At 42.5% G+C, this 14,441-nt stretch overlaps 1 protein-coding gene across 4 annotated transcripts in view; it reads right to left on the bottom strand.

Annotated features, from left to right (window-relative positions):
- Nucleotides 1-14,441, bottom strand: part of OXSR1 (oxidative stress responsive kinase 1) — an 80,317-nt gene that overhangs the window by 64,192 nt on the left and 1,684 nt on the right. The window contains exon 1 of one of the 4 annotated variants that reach the window (XM_081834392.1): nt 2,627-2,740. The exons of 1 other annotated variant lie outside the window; for it this stretch is intronic. In XM_081834392.1, the coding sequence (XP_081690518.1) occupies nt 2,627-2,678 (52 nt within the window). In that variant the 5' untranslated portion in view covers nt 2,679-2,740. Of the gene's footprint in view, nt 1-1,113; nt 1,237-2,034; nt 2,218-2,626; nt 2,741-14,441 lie in introns of those variants that run through there. 2 more of the 4 variants (XM_081834395.1, XM_081834393.1) reach the window with 2 other exon arrangements.

Here is a 14,441-nt window from a genome sequence, read left to right as displayed (position 1 = left end):
CTGGCTTTAAAGCTGTTTTTATCCATGCCTTTTAAGAACTCTAGTATCTGAGAGATGACCTAGGTATATATATATACACACACACACACACACACACACACACACACCACAACATAACCCTCTACATGTGCCCCCTTGCTACTGACAGCTCTGGAAAGCAGCGAGTGAGAGAGTGACAAGAGCCGTATGCCTTTTGCCACGTGTGTTTATTTACTCGCAGCACTATTAACATGTTCAAATTAGATTTGCCATTTGAAAACGAGCAATTATATTCCTTCCTTTCCCTTCGGCCAGGCTCCCTCCTGGGCCAATTTAAAGGGCACCCAAACTATTCAGCGTTAATTCCCTGGGATGGAGGGAAAGCAATTCTGCAGTCCCATTTCCAGCACACAGCGACCAGATCAGAATGGTACACCATTCCTCCTTAATCGCCTGCAGCTGTCTTGATGGAAGATGCCATAATAAACGCTACGATCACTGTATCCACTTCTCATCTTACTGTGGCTCAATGCTTTTTTATTATTTTTATTATTAAACAGGAACTGCTGTAGTCAAAGTGGGATCCCCATTCCTCCTTTGCCTCTGAACTGCCCCTTCTCCAAATATTAGTGGCCAGTTATAAATAATATTTTAATTGGCTAGTGGGCCACTACCCCAGCAGTTTTCAAAACTGTGTTACTTGAAGACACTTCTCAATTGCCAAGAGCTGTCCAGGCAAAGGGCTGACAAACCTGCACCAGAGTAAAACTACATTTGTAGTGGTCAGGACTGGATGAACACCTCTGGATAGAGATTAGTAAAACAGGAACTTGTGACCACATCTCATTGGGCTAAGAGAGAAAAATAATAAAGACTCTTTTTGCCTTCTAGAAAATGCTATTAAAGCAATAAATGCTGTTCCTTGCAGCGTAGCAGGTGGGCAGAGGGGTTAGTCGAAAGCAATGGTTTAAGAGCCAACGTCTCTTTTCAATAAACAGATTTAAGCAGCTGGGAGTCATTCAATCTACTTTTTCGGAGGGTTACCTTATAAAATCATAAACCTGCAACTGCAGGGCAAACCATGAGATAAAGCTAATTCCCAAATAAGTTTGTGAAAGACCTCCTTCCACATACTTGTACTGTGGCTACATATATCCAATAGGGCTGGGTGATATATCGTCCAAAACTGGTTTGAAGTCCGTAACCATTTCATCATTTTTGACCATGGCAACGTATCAAGACGTATCACCGAGAAAGTATCTTTCAACTGAAATTAAGAAGTTTTCATTTTTTAATGACGGACCTCATACAGATTCTATGTTAACATACTAGGACTCTGCTTATTGTGTTTCTAAATGCCACAGAAACCCAGCATATCCTTCAGGGATTTCAAGTTTTATGTCATTCTGAAGATACAAGAGCAGGTTAATCAGATTTGCGCCATTTTGCCAAGGCTCTCCAATATCTCATACTTTTCCTTAGATGTAGGATAAAAGCAACAATTATCACTAATGGTATTACACACTGTGTGGACTTTTCAATGAGTCAAACAACACTGGGGTGTTATTTTATGTCAATTTCTCCTCAACTTTGGTCCCCAGAACTGCAAGCCTCTTGTAAAGTTTCCATATTTCAGCTGACAGTGACACAAATCTCTCCCTCTGTCTTGTCACAATATATGTGTCATTGTGCCACACTGTTAAGAAATAATATGCGTCGCGTTATTTCTTAACAGTATGTGACTGGAAGAATCGCACACTGATTTGTGTTGGGGGCGGGAAGGAATTCCTGAAGAGATTTCTCAACCCTTCGTTCTCTCAATGAGTTGCTTTCCATATGCGCAGAAGAGAAAATGCTTCTCTGTAAATGTTTTCCAGGACTGGCCCTCAACTCACTCCCCGCTTCTCTACAATCCTCATTTAGCCCTCTGCCCTTAATTTTTGAAAGGGCGGAAATTTCATCTCTCGGGCTGAAGGCCCTTCCGCCCCATCCAAGATGGCTGCCACCATTTTATAGCCATGATTTCAGAGAAAGGACAATAAAACGCCACATGACCTCTCTCTTTCTCTAGGTTCACTGTCGGTATTACTCAAATTCCTGTCCATGATTCTAGGCCAGCTTTTCCCAACCTGGCACCCTTCAGATGTTGTCGAACTATAATTCCCATGCTGGCTGGGACTGAGTGAGGTTGGAGTCCAACAATGTCCAAACGGTGCCATGTTGAGGAAGGCTCTCTTCTAGAAGTTTCCCTTCGTATTTCCTACTATGCTCACCCACTTCAAAATATCAAACACACACTTCATGGTAACCATAGTTTAAAACCATCAGGGCCAGAAGCCTTGAAGTATTTTTAATAAACATATTGTTTTATTTTTGCTGAGTTGATTCCATAAGCTCTTCAACAGTCCACTCTTAATTATGGGTTATTTAAGCCATGTTATTTAAGATGTGTAAACACGACACATGTCTTTACAGTCCTCCTCAAAGGATCTTGGGAACCCCTCAGATCTATAATTCCCAGCACCCCCTAAACTACAGTTCTTTGGGGGTTATTTGAGGGGGGTGCGCTTTAACTGTGCCTTAAATGTATGGTGTGTAGGCAGCCTAAGAAACTGTTAATATGGCTGCTTTTTAAAATAGAAATCACCTCGCCCTGAGGAGAACAGAGAAAAAGCAGAAGCCTCCTGGTGAGCTGCCATCGTCCAGCTCCCAAGAGTGGCTCCTGCCTTCCCCAATTTCCACCACAGAAGCTTTTGAAGAGCTCTCTTTGCCCTGAGGGAATAGAAGAAACAGATACCGGCTTCGTTTAAAAACAAAAACATTTGTCTTTTCTATTTGACATTCTTGTAACAATGACCATCAATAAAACTCTTTGTAAGGTCCATGTGAAAAGCAGAATAAAAAGCTTATGAAACAATATGGCTATTCTAATGGCACCTTTGTGGGGTGTTATTAATATGCCAGCATATATTCCGCAGTTTTCTTTATTGCTCATAGCCAGTGCATTATGTACTTTTCTTGACGGGGGGAACCGACTCTTTCCAAAAGCAATTTGCCAGCATATGAGCTAATAATTTTCCTGGCCTGTCACAAGCTGCAAAATGTTTGGGTTTAGTATACAAGTATTTCAAAATATGATGCAAGAGTTCTAGCGCCTAATTTCCTTTACTAGATTCAGCTGTTATACATCAATCCTGTTATTTTTTTCATTAGCGATTCTTCTCTTCCAAACAATGCTAGTTTTCCCGGTTCTTCCGACTAGTCAAATACATTGCTGTAGGAAAATAAGAGCAGCTCTGTTAGATTCAACTTCGCTGAATGCCCTGAGTTCTAGTATTATAAGAGGAAGAGGGAAATTATACCCTATCTGCTTTCTCTACACCCGTGAATCATTTTTTACACCTCTATCATGTCCCCTGCTTTACTTGTCTTCTTTTCAAACTCCAAACTTTTCTCAGCACTGCCTCCCTAGTAGTACCTTGCTTCCATCCTATTTTGTTTTTTTGAAAAACAAAACAACATGCTTGATAACATTTTTTTTTAAAAAAAAATGCAATTACACCTAATGATTTTGGTCATTAAACCACCAGTTGAAGTATTAATAACCTAGCAGGTTAACGAAGGGGGAGATTAAATAAACCCATCAGATATAATAACTACCGTATTTCCTGAATGGACAACGTATTGCATATAGAAACATATAAGCAAAGACTTGCATGGAAGGAAGGCAATTCTGCTCATAGAATTGTCTCCACAAGTCTCCAAAGGTTGCAAACCCTTACACTGCATAGCAGATATTAAATATATTAATATAGATTTCACTTTACATCAAATAAGAACAAGCAGAAGAAAAGGGGTAATATATTAGTTCAAGCTTACTCACTAACTCCCGCCTCTAATGTGCAGGTTTCTGAAGTATCAGTCAATGAAGTTCTTCTCTGTATTCCCTTGTGCAATAGCCTCAATTTGATTAATTGATCAGAGAGCTGAACCATTTCCTCTTCACATCTACCAATTGCTCCTTGAATTCCAGAGAGATAGCTGTGCTAGTCTGCAGCAATTTAGGCCTGATTCAAATGATGCTCTTACCCGATGGCTCCCCCACAGCAAGAGAAAATGAATAATAGAATAACAGAATTGTAGAGTCAGAAGAGACCCAAAGATCCATCCCCCTCCAATGCAGGAATCACAGCTAAATAATCCCTGACAGATGGCAATCAAACCTCTTCTTAGACACCTCCAAGGAAGGAGGGCCCATGGCCATCTGAGGAAGTCTGTTCCACCGTCGAGCAGCTCCTACCGTCAGAAAGTTCTGTACAGTGGTACCCTAATTCTCAAATTTAATCCGTTCCTGAAGTCCATTCCAAAACCAAAGCGTTCCAAAACCAAGGCATGCTTTCCCATAGAAAGTAATGCAAAATGGATTAATCCATTACAGACTTTTAAAAACAACCCCTAAAACAGCAACTTAACATGAATTTTACTATCTAACAAGACCACTGGTCCATAAAATGAAAGCAATAAACAATGTACTGCAGTCACACAATCAATCAATCAATCAATCAGTAGCTGCACTGGGTTCCACACAGTCACAAAAACAAAAGAGCCACAAAAACGCAAAATAAATGGAAAAAATAGACAGACCTCAGTGTGACACCCAAAACGGTAGTGTGGCACTCAAACTGGAAGTGTAACACTCAAAACGGAGCATGTTCAGCTTCCAAAAAACGTTCACAAACTGGAACACTTACTTCCAGGTTTGCAGTGTTTGGGTTCCAACTTGTTTTGAGTACCAAGGCGTTTGAGAGCCAAGGTACCACTGTAGTTGGAACTCCCTTTCTTGTAATTTGAATCCATTGCTTCAGGTCCTACCTCTGGAGCAGCAGAAAACAAACTTGCTCCATTTCCTATGTGACAGCCCTTTAGACATTTGAAGGTGGCTACGATATCACCTTTCAGTCTTCTCTTCTCCAAGCTAAACATACCCACCTCCCTTCTCCACATGCCTAAGACTTATGTACCCTCCCTCTGCTTCCCAACTACCCAACATGCTGCTCCACCACGATGCTACAGGCTTAATGTATCAATAGGACACACAAAATCCACCATGCGCAGGCCCAGGATGATTCCCAGATATCAATCTGCTGTTCAGGCTCACGTACGTTGGGTTTTCACACAATGCTCTATACAAAAGTGGGACAGGACAACTGGGGCAAAAAAGATCATTTTGTGGGTGTGAGCAACAAGAGTATCATTGCATTTTGGCCAAAAGCAAGGCCCTGTGGCACCTTGAAGGCTAAAAAATGTGTATTTAGCTCATGGGCATCCCATAGGCCACTGTAAGGACAGGATATTGGACTAGATCAGCCTCTAGACTGGTCTAGCAGGGTTCTCCTTAGGTTCTAGGTCAGTCTAAGGGTACAGTCTAAACTCTAAAGGAACATGAAACAATGGCCACATTAAAGCTAAGCAAGCCTGTGTTTTGCCAGCACCTTGTTGAGTGACTACCTGGGAACCCCATGTCGTATTTGGTTCCATGGTAAAAGGGAGACAGCATATAAATGTAAGCAATTACAATGGAATCTTGGACTTGAAAGCATAAGCCCGCTAGCTTTAGCTATAGAGTACAGCTTCTTATATTTTTGACATAAGCTGATGAGTGAGAATCTCAACCAAACATGGCGGCCAATCTGATATGCTGTACAAAACATGAACGAGTGTGCCTCGATTCTTGGTAGAGACTATGCATGCCAACCGCACCAACTCATTTCAAAAAATCCATTAATACAAAGGCAGCAACAGTATGACAAGGAAGAATTCTGTGAGAGTGTGAAATACGTAGGCAGGGGCAATCTGGTAAGCATCATCCACGTGGGGCTGCGTCCAACAGTGTCACTCAGCAGACAGTGCGGCTTCTGTTAGCATATAGGGAGGGAAACCTTCTCAACTATGTGGTGATAAGAGTTTATTGGTTTATTTGTTTCCGTCTTTACTTTTATTATCATTTCCCTTTGTAATTGCAGCCTGTATAGAGGTAGCACAATATTTGAGATTAGTAACAGCAAATTTGATACGGGAGTGGTATTCTCATATTTGGTTGGTGGCCCTTATGTAAAAACTTGTCAATTGAGGGAAAGGAAGAGTTCACGGAGGGAAAAAGTCTTATGTGAAATGGTTTAGTTTTATTAAATATTTTTCGGTCAAAGAGAGTGATTGGCTTCCTCCATCAACTCGTACTGCTTTATTATTACAGGCTGGCTGAGTTAATTATTTTCCCTTCTTGTTATGCTTGGCTAGTTAATTACATAAAAGACAGCTCCTTTTATTGCTTCACGGAGTGTTTATTTGTTCATGTGTTTACGTATTGTATATTTGCGGGAGATTTTCTGCTGTCTGCTTGTTTTGGTCTTACGTTTGCTGTAACCAAGTGTATAGGTGTATATGCTCCGGGTTTTTGTTGTCTGTATTTCTTTGATATGGAAAGCCTTAACAAACTGTTCCTAAAAAACAAAACAACAAAGGTACTTTGTGGCGAGAAATGAAGACAAAAACATACATGGGAGCACAGTAGTTATTGGCCATGATGATTAAACAAAACCTCCTGGCTCAAAAGCAGTGTATCTCTTAAATACTGGGAGCTGGGGAGGTTATTGCTTTCATATCCTGGTTGTGGGCTTCCCAGATGCACCTTGCCGGTCACCGTGAGGAACAGAAGGCTGGTGCAAATTGACATTCTTGTGTCCATTTACAGCAGAGATTTGCTGTAAGGACATTGAAATAAGGGAAATGACTACATGGAGAATGCTGAAATACATATGCACAGATCATCCAGTTAGAGATACAGCATACAGAACGCACACATCTGGTATTTAAGCCACTACATCAAGAAGCAAATCTTACTCGTTGAGTAACCGAAGGAAACAAGCCTTGATCAAATAAGATTAAGCAACATAAAGCCACAAATCTCATGTCAGTAGCTGAAGATTGTTAGTCACTGAATTAAAAAAACAATAATGTTAATACTTTATGTCCTTTTAATTGGCACGAATAGCTGTCTTGATTTCAAGAAAGCAAACAAAAGAATGCCAGGTCATAAAATTTTCTTGGGGATAAAGCATGGAAAGTCTCTGCTGCTCCAGCAACTGGCATCCTTTGTTGCTCGACTGCAAGGCACTCCATAGGCAAAGCATCAATATGGTTGAGGTGGTGCACTAGCTAAAAAGGTCCCTCCCAGCTCCACTCCCAGGCAAGACAGTTCCACCTCAGGCTACAGCTGGTCTGGCTATTCCGGCTGGCACCAGAGCAGCTCAGGCACCTTGCTTCCCTCCCTTGCAATGCTTCATTCAGCCCTGATTCTGGAAACCTTAAAGCAAAGCAGCCCTGACTTCACCACAAAGGAGAAATCTGAACCCAACTAAAATGCAGTGTTACATATCCAGAGCTGTGCTCACAAGTTTCAAGTGCCAAAGCAAAATAATAATTCTACCTGTGATGTAAACTTAAATTCTGCAAATTTATTTGTGGAAGCTGCCCAGAGTGGCTGGGGAAACCCAGCCAGATGGGTGGGGTACAAATAATAAATTAGTAGTAGTTAGTAGTAGTAGTAATAGTAGTAAGTAGAATGTGCCCTTTTATTTAAAATGCATTTCTGGGTTATCTGTGGGGCATAGGAATTCATTCCTCCCCCCCAAAAAATATATAGTCCGGCCCCCCACAAGGTCTGAGGGACAGTGGACCGGCCCCCTGCTGAAAAGGTTTGCTGACCCCCTGCACTAAACCATACAGGGAAAGGAATAGACACAACCCAGGCTATAATCTTTGCCTCCACCAACAGCTGCTGTCTTCACATGCAGAGGATCTCCGATCTAAGTCCACAGAGACGCTGCAGCTGTTAGTCACTCCAGGCTAATCCCAGATCATGACACAGATATAATGCATACCTTGTAAATGGAATGAATCAGACCCGTGCTGAGTAATAGATTTTTTCCTCTTTTGGGCCCTAGATAAAGCAAGGACATTTCACAAGGGGATTTCCTCTCTCTCTCTCTCTTTATAGCATTCAGCAAACAGTGGTGGCAGGATGGCACAATGCCCACTAGAGTAACTCAAGAGTTTTTCGTGGGTGGTTTTCAGGCAAAGAATCAGCGTGAGGAAGTGTTTTTTTAACCCCAAAAAAGGAGGGGAGGGGAGAAACCACAAAGTAGTTTCCTAGTAATAGTGTTTTGTATCAATGTGATTCAGAGCAGCAACATTAGCAGTTTGCCAACTTAAAGGTAGCCAATGCTCCATTTGCATACTGGTGCAAGGTTTAAGGCCTTTCACCAAGAACTCCAATATCCCCCTCCCCCCCCAAAAAAAACTATTGGCGGTTAGATATACTGTACAAGCTACAGGACATGGATGGGAAGGGGGTGAGAAGTGGTGAGTGGGTAGAGTGAAAGTGGTTTTCTCTCCCTCCATAACTGAGCATAACAAAAAGACAGTGGAGGGGAAAAGAAACACAACACCCAGGAATGCGGGTTTCCTAGAAAATTCTGAACGGCAAAACTGGTAATTTCTAGAACAAAACTGGTAATTTCTAGAACCGTGGTTCTCAAGCCATTGAGCTTCAGAACAAAAGATTGCTTGTGCCACACTGAGTTTTTTATTGATAAGAAATACATTGGAAAACAAAAACTCTGAGTTTCTAACACTGTCTCCTACCACACCCTTTGAGAACCACTTACCTTAGAGTGTTATCCAATTCAGCCAGGTTATTTTACTTGTCAAAGCAAAACCATTTGGAACTGCCAAGCTTGCGTAATATTTCCAATTAGCATCCATTCATTGTTACTAACAAATTTACAAAATGGAAAAAGACCTGGGAATTTTTCTGCCCTATCTCACCCGCAAGATCCATGACCTCTCACCTCTCCTCCTATGAATTACACGAGTTCTTTGCAGAGCTTTTAGTCACAGCCTGCAATGGTTGAGTATTTCAGTGCTTTCAGGAATTCGAGGGTCAAGAGGGGAGGGGGGAGAAGGTAAGAAGGACGAAAATAAGAACAAGCCCATTCTTCTCGCCCAATTGTCAACATGTGTTTTAACACGCAGTCCAAAACCCTGAAGCAATCTTTGAAGACCAGCAGCCAGTTGCAAGGGAGACAGTCTACAGGAGAAATAAATTAATATGATTCTTCCCCTACTAATTATTTCATTACCCTTCATTACATAAAAAAGAGCAAACACACACCAAAATAATCAGTCCCAATTCAGACTCCTTATCCCCACTATGTAACCAACATGACAAATGTTTAAATGGAGAAATGTTTCTACATCTCTGCGATTCCAACCTATGCACTTTGCTATAGCTGAAGGACGCCATCGTTGGATTCTGTATAGGGACAGAGCTTGTCCATGGGGGGGGGGGCAGGGAAAATATGCCTGAAAATTTACCTGGCTACTTATTTCTCTGAGGACCTACTTATTTACAAGGACCTAAGAGTAGCCTTGTCCAAAGATTTAAATCAGCTGAAAGACCGACAGAGCACTTGATTAACTTTTCTTAGGGGACACACTTCTGAAAAGGCGACCTGCTTTGCCTTCAGAGCAGCATTTTATATATATTACATTTAAATCTCATAACTAATATCTCTATTCTTTTCCTATTTTGTAACGTTTCATATATTTCTCCTTACAAAACTTCTTGTAGTCCTACTAGCGTAATTTGTTGATTACAATTGCTCTTCAAATAGTTCATATACTTCTTTCAATCTTCTGTAAATCTCTGGTCCCACAGGTTTGGAATCCTTCCTGTCATTTTATCCAATTTTGCGTAGTCCATTAATTTTATCTGCCATTCTTCTTTCGTCATAATTTCTTCTTGCTTCTGTTTCTGGGCTAACAATACTCTTGCCCCTGTTGCTGCATAGAAAAACAATTTGACATCTGCCTATTAATATCCTGACCTGTAATACCACGTAAAAATGCTTCTGGTTTTTTAAAAAATGTATATTTCAACATCTTTTTCATCTCGTTATAAATCATTTCCCAAAAGTTCTTTACCAGAGCAGCATTTTTAAGGAGGGAAGTTTGTGGGGATGACAAGTCAAATTCTTCAGTGGAACAATTTTCTATTTGACAGAATGCCCAGTTTTAATCACAATTTTAACTGGGTAATAGTACATTTTGCTTTGTTTCGTGCATCTTGTTTTGTAATGGCTTCAGCTACACAAATAAAACTAAAGGAAACTAAAGGAAATAGGACCCAACTTAGCAGCAACCACTTAAGATCAAACTACACATTACATGGGACATGCAAACTACCACCAGCCAAGGAATCTTCAGTAGTACATACTTAGCTGAAGCAGCCAAGCCATCCAATCTCAATCAGGGTTTCCTTGCCTCCCGCTCCACTTCATTTGACCCCCCTCGCAGGCAGCAGAGAAGCAGAGCATTGGCATCACACTGTACGCCTTTCCTAACCAATGATGGCATCATAAAGCTCAGCATTTTTGCATCAGACACTGGCTCCAGGTGACTTGGTCCCTTTTCATACTGTGAAGCTGTCTGTGCAAGCCTGCAACATTCATGTCAGAGACCAACTATGCTTAAACAGAAGCAGACCTCTTTGGCAGGTTTGTGCTCCTACTTCCCTATTACAGTACGGACAGCATTTGATCCAAAGCAATTTCCAGAAGAGCAGTATCTTGTCTCGTCTGGCTCCAAGTTTTCTCAACCTAACTCACAGACATGGTGCAGCTGTCCAACGCGGATCTGGGAACGAAGGCGTTTGAAAGCTGCTGGAAAAGGAACATTTAAGTGCCCTTTTCCCTTCTTCTAAAATTTGAACCAATGGGTTCTTTTTCCTCTTCCTCCCCCCACCCCACCGCGCCTCTTAAATGAGTCATGTTACTTGTGATTGCTGTAGAAGCCAGACAAAGGGCACCAGCCCTATTCACCTGCTGCTGCCTCCGCTAAAAATAAACAGCATGGATTGGACAGCAAGCGCACACATGCAAACTCCAGACCATCACCTGAGGAACAGGACAGACAGATAGCAGAGCAACGGTCTCAGTGGTGGAGTTTGACCTTTAAGTGACTCATTTGCTTATGAGAGCCTGCCAGGGCTGACACCCCAACGCTCAGCCACAATGCACATGGGAGCTTTTTCTGAATGATGAAAACGGGACAGTTAACTTGTCAACTGAATGTGACACAATTCCTTATCTCTAAGGTACTGATCGCATAAACATGACAGCCAGTCACTCACTATTTTGCAGGGGAAAGAGACAAAGAGGGTGCCATGGGACAGCCTACTGAGGAACCAACCAACAATATTGGTTCAGAAATCAGAAGTCTTCAAAGGAGAGGCCGTGTCACCAGTATTTTCCAAGAGGCAATTCTTCCACAGCTATGATGCATAACAGCAAACCAGTAGGAGGGCTTGGAATGCCCAATCTGTCCTCAAGATACCTCCAAGAAATGTAAAGACCTCCAACACTACCATGGATGAAGACTCTCGCAACGAGGGTGGTTCCATCCCTGGCATCTCCTGGAAAGCCATCTTCTAGGACAAGGTTAGTCAACAGAATACTCCCCAGATGTTGAAAGACTCCAACTCCCATTAACCTCAGCCAGCAATGGCCAGGAATTATAAGAGTTGCAGTCCAACAATATCTGGAGAGCACTATGTTGGCTACCCATGCTCACGAGCCTAATGTGCTTGCTACACACTGCTCTCATGGGCCTTCCATTGTCTTCACTTCCCATCTCCCCTGCCTTCACATTCTACTGGATTTTTGCATGCACCCTCTTGCAGCACCATTCATCACCATCACCCTGTCTACCTGTCTATTCCCTTCTGGCCCTGTAATCAGCTACCATCCCCATACTTCACCCTGCTGCATCTTTCCCAGAGATCTCACCAAAGTGCCTGTTGATTCTCTTGGACCTCTCAGTGGCTTTTGATACCATCAATCACAGTATCTGTGATTGCCTGGTTTGGGGCCCAGTGGCCCTACATGGCAATGATGGTGCTCTCACTTGGATGGTTGACTCAAGAAATTATTACTCTGGGGGATTATTGCCCTGAGCTATCTCAGTTATGCCATGGGGTTCAACAGGGCTCCATTTTATCCCCCGGGCTATCTAACACCTACCTGAAACCACTGGGAGAGGTCACCGAGGGGTGGGGGCTGGTGTGTCACCAATATGCGGGTGACACCCAGCTCTATATCTCCTTTTCATCTAATCCAGGTAACTCAGTGGGTGTTCTGAACCACAGCTTTGGCATGGAAATGGAATGAATGACAGCCAGTGAATGGAGCCTCAATCCCGGGCAAGGCAGAGGAGCTGTTAGTGCAGCCTTTGCCAAGTTGATCTCAAGAAGCAGAACTAGTGGGTGGTTCATCTGCTCATTTAATGGTTAGCATTCTGCTCCATCCATCCAAAGGAGGAGGTTTGACAACTAGGGGTGCTATTCGATTCAGCACAGTCACTTTCATCAGCTTTGGCAGACAGGCCAACTGCAATTTTAGTTGGGCAGAGATAGCCTTACAACGGTTAATGAGATTCTGGTAACCTCCTAGTGGGGTTATTACAGCAACGCAGTGATATGCATGGGGCTGCCTTTGAAAATGGTCTGGAAACTTCAACAGGCCTAGAGTGTGGGGCACCAGGGTTATCATAATTGGGGCTGGCAGGTATGATCACATCACACCAGGCTCCGTGACCTGCACTGGCTCCAGTCAGGGATATGGGATGGAAAAATCTCACGGGGAAAATTCCATCTTATATGTTCGTTTGTAACAAAGAAGAGATGCCAACTGCAAATAAAAAAATTAGACAAGCAGGGCACTTTCAGAAAAGTTCGGCTTTTTAAAACAATGCGAGTGGAACGAACACGCTGAATCAGATCACTCTGGTGGGCATTGTAACATTTTCCAATGCAAACTGAAAATGTTGATAAAAATTCACAGGAGAATTTTACAATTCACAGTTTTCTGGAAAACCCACACCCTTGATTTCCAAGCCCAATTCAAAGCACCCTTAAAGCCCTCAACAGCTTGTGACTAGCTTGGATCACTTCCAGTCAGGTATCCCTCTCTGGCCCTTAAGAATAGATCTTCAGCAGAGGTGCTTCTCCAGGTTTCCATCCTAATGAGTCAAGGTGAGAGGTCACCAGGAGGAGGGCCTTTTGCAGTGTTGGCACCCCAGTTGCATATTATTTTTCTTAGAGAGGCTCATCCGATACTTCTGTTATGGTCTTTCCAGTGCCAACTAATCATCTGTTTTTTGGTTTTTTTAAAAAATCCCTTAACTTTTAATTATATAGTTTTGAGGAGGGGACATTTCAGATCATTGAGACTAATCCATGCTGGGCTTCAGGATGCTTTTATAATTTTTTTTAGATTGCTTTGTGCCCAATCACTTTTTTAGACTGACTTTGCTGATTCTGATAAAACCAGAGGACTTGGTTGATGAGCAGTACAGAGGTGTCACAAATACATAGCAAACTTCCTTGGACTTGGGACTAGGGCTTCCTTTAGCTTTGGGCACCAACTCTATGGACCCACCATCCATTCCAAGGTCACAAACACTGATGTCCTCCCAATGAACTCGCACCCCAAGGCGGGGAAGAAGAGTCACCACACAAGAGTAGGTGTCAGGATGAAGGGCGACAAACACTGTTTCAGCAATACATTATAAATTTGCAAGGCTGCACCAACACTAAAATGCTTACTTTGCAAGCCCACAATGACTTCCACAATGCAACAGACCCCCAAATCTCCAGCAGCTAACACCTCCTCAAGAGTTTTGATCTCTTTCTGAGCTTTACAGAAGCACCTCCGAGCACTGAAATGCAAGAGCGTCTGTTACAGCAAGCTAAAGATGCAAAGAGGAAATATAAAAAATGAAAATTCTATTGTGCACCTTGTATCTCCACAGCTCCAGCAAGAGAAAGTTTGACGGAGAGGAAGGATCCAGTTACAAAAACCTTAAATGATAGCAGAGCCACACCCCCAGAGCTTTCAAACCACAGGTATTCAAACCACCTCGTTTGTGGAGCATCATTAACAGGGAGAGTAGCTGCAGGCCTGCAGATACCTACAACCCAGTACAAAGTCACAACACACCATTCCCTTCGGAGAAGACAGAGATCCCAGGAAACCCTACAGCGCTAACGCCAGCAGATATCATCTGTATAGCTTTGTACAGGAATACACACATGCAGGAGAAGGCGTACTGAACTGGTAGCATGTAACTATAGCTGTGTGCCTGCAAAGTAAGATCCAGGTCTTTTAACTGTGTACAAAATGGGGTGCATACAATTGTATTATGCATGAGAACCCTCGACTCAAGTGCTCCTTCACCTCCAAATCAGGCACAGGTTTATTTATTATGTTCATATCCCACCTTTCCACCAAAGAACTCAAGGAGTCATATATGGTTCTGCTCTCCCCCTTTTATATTCACAACAA

This window comes from Podarcis erhardii (genome assembly GCF_964252035.2).
Source record: "Podarcis erhardii genome assembly, chromosome: 12".
NCBI classification, from domain to species: domain Eukaryota; kingdom Metazoa; phylum Chordata; class Lepidosauria; order Squamata; family Lacertidae; genus Podarcis; species Podarcis erhardii.
Note: the sequence above shows the minus strand (reverse complement) of the source record. Positions and strands in the feature narration are given on the sequence as shown.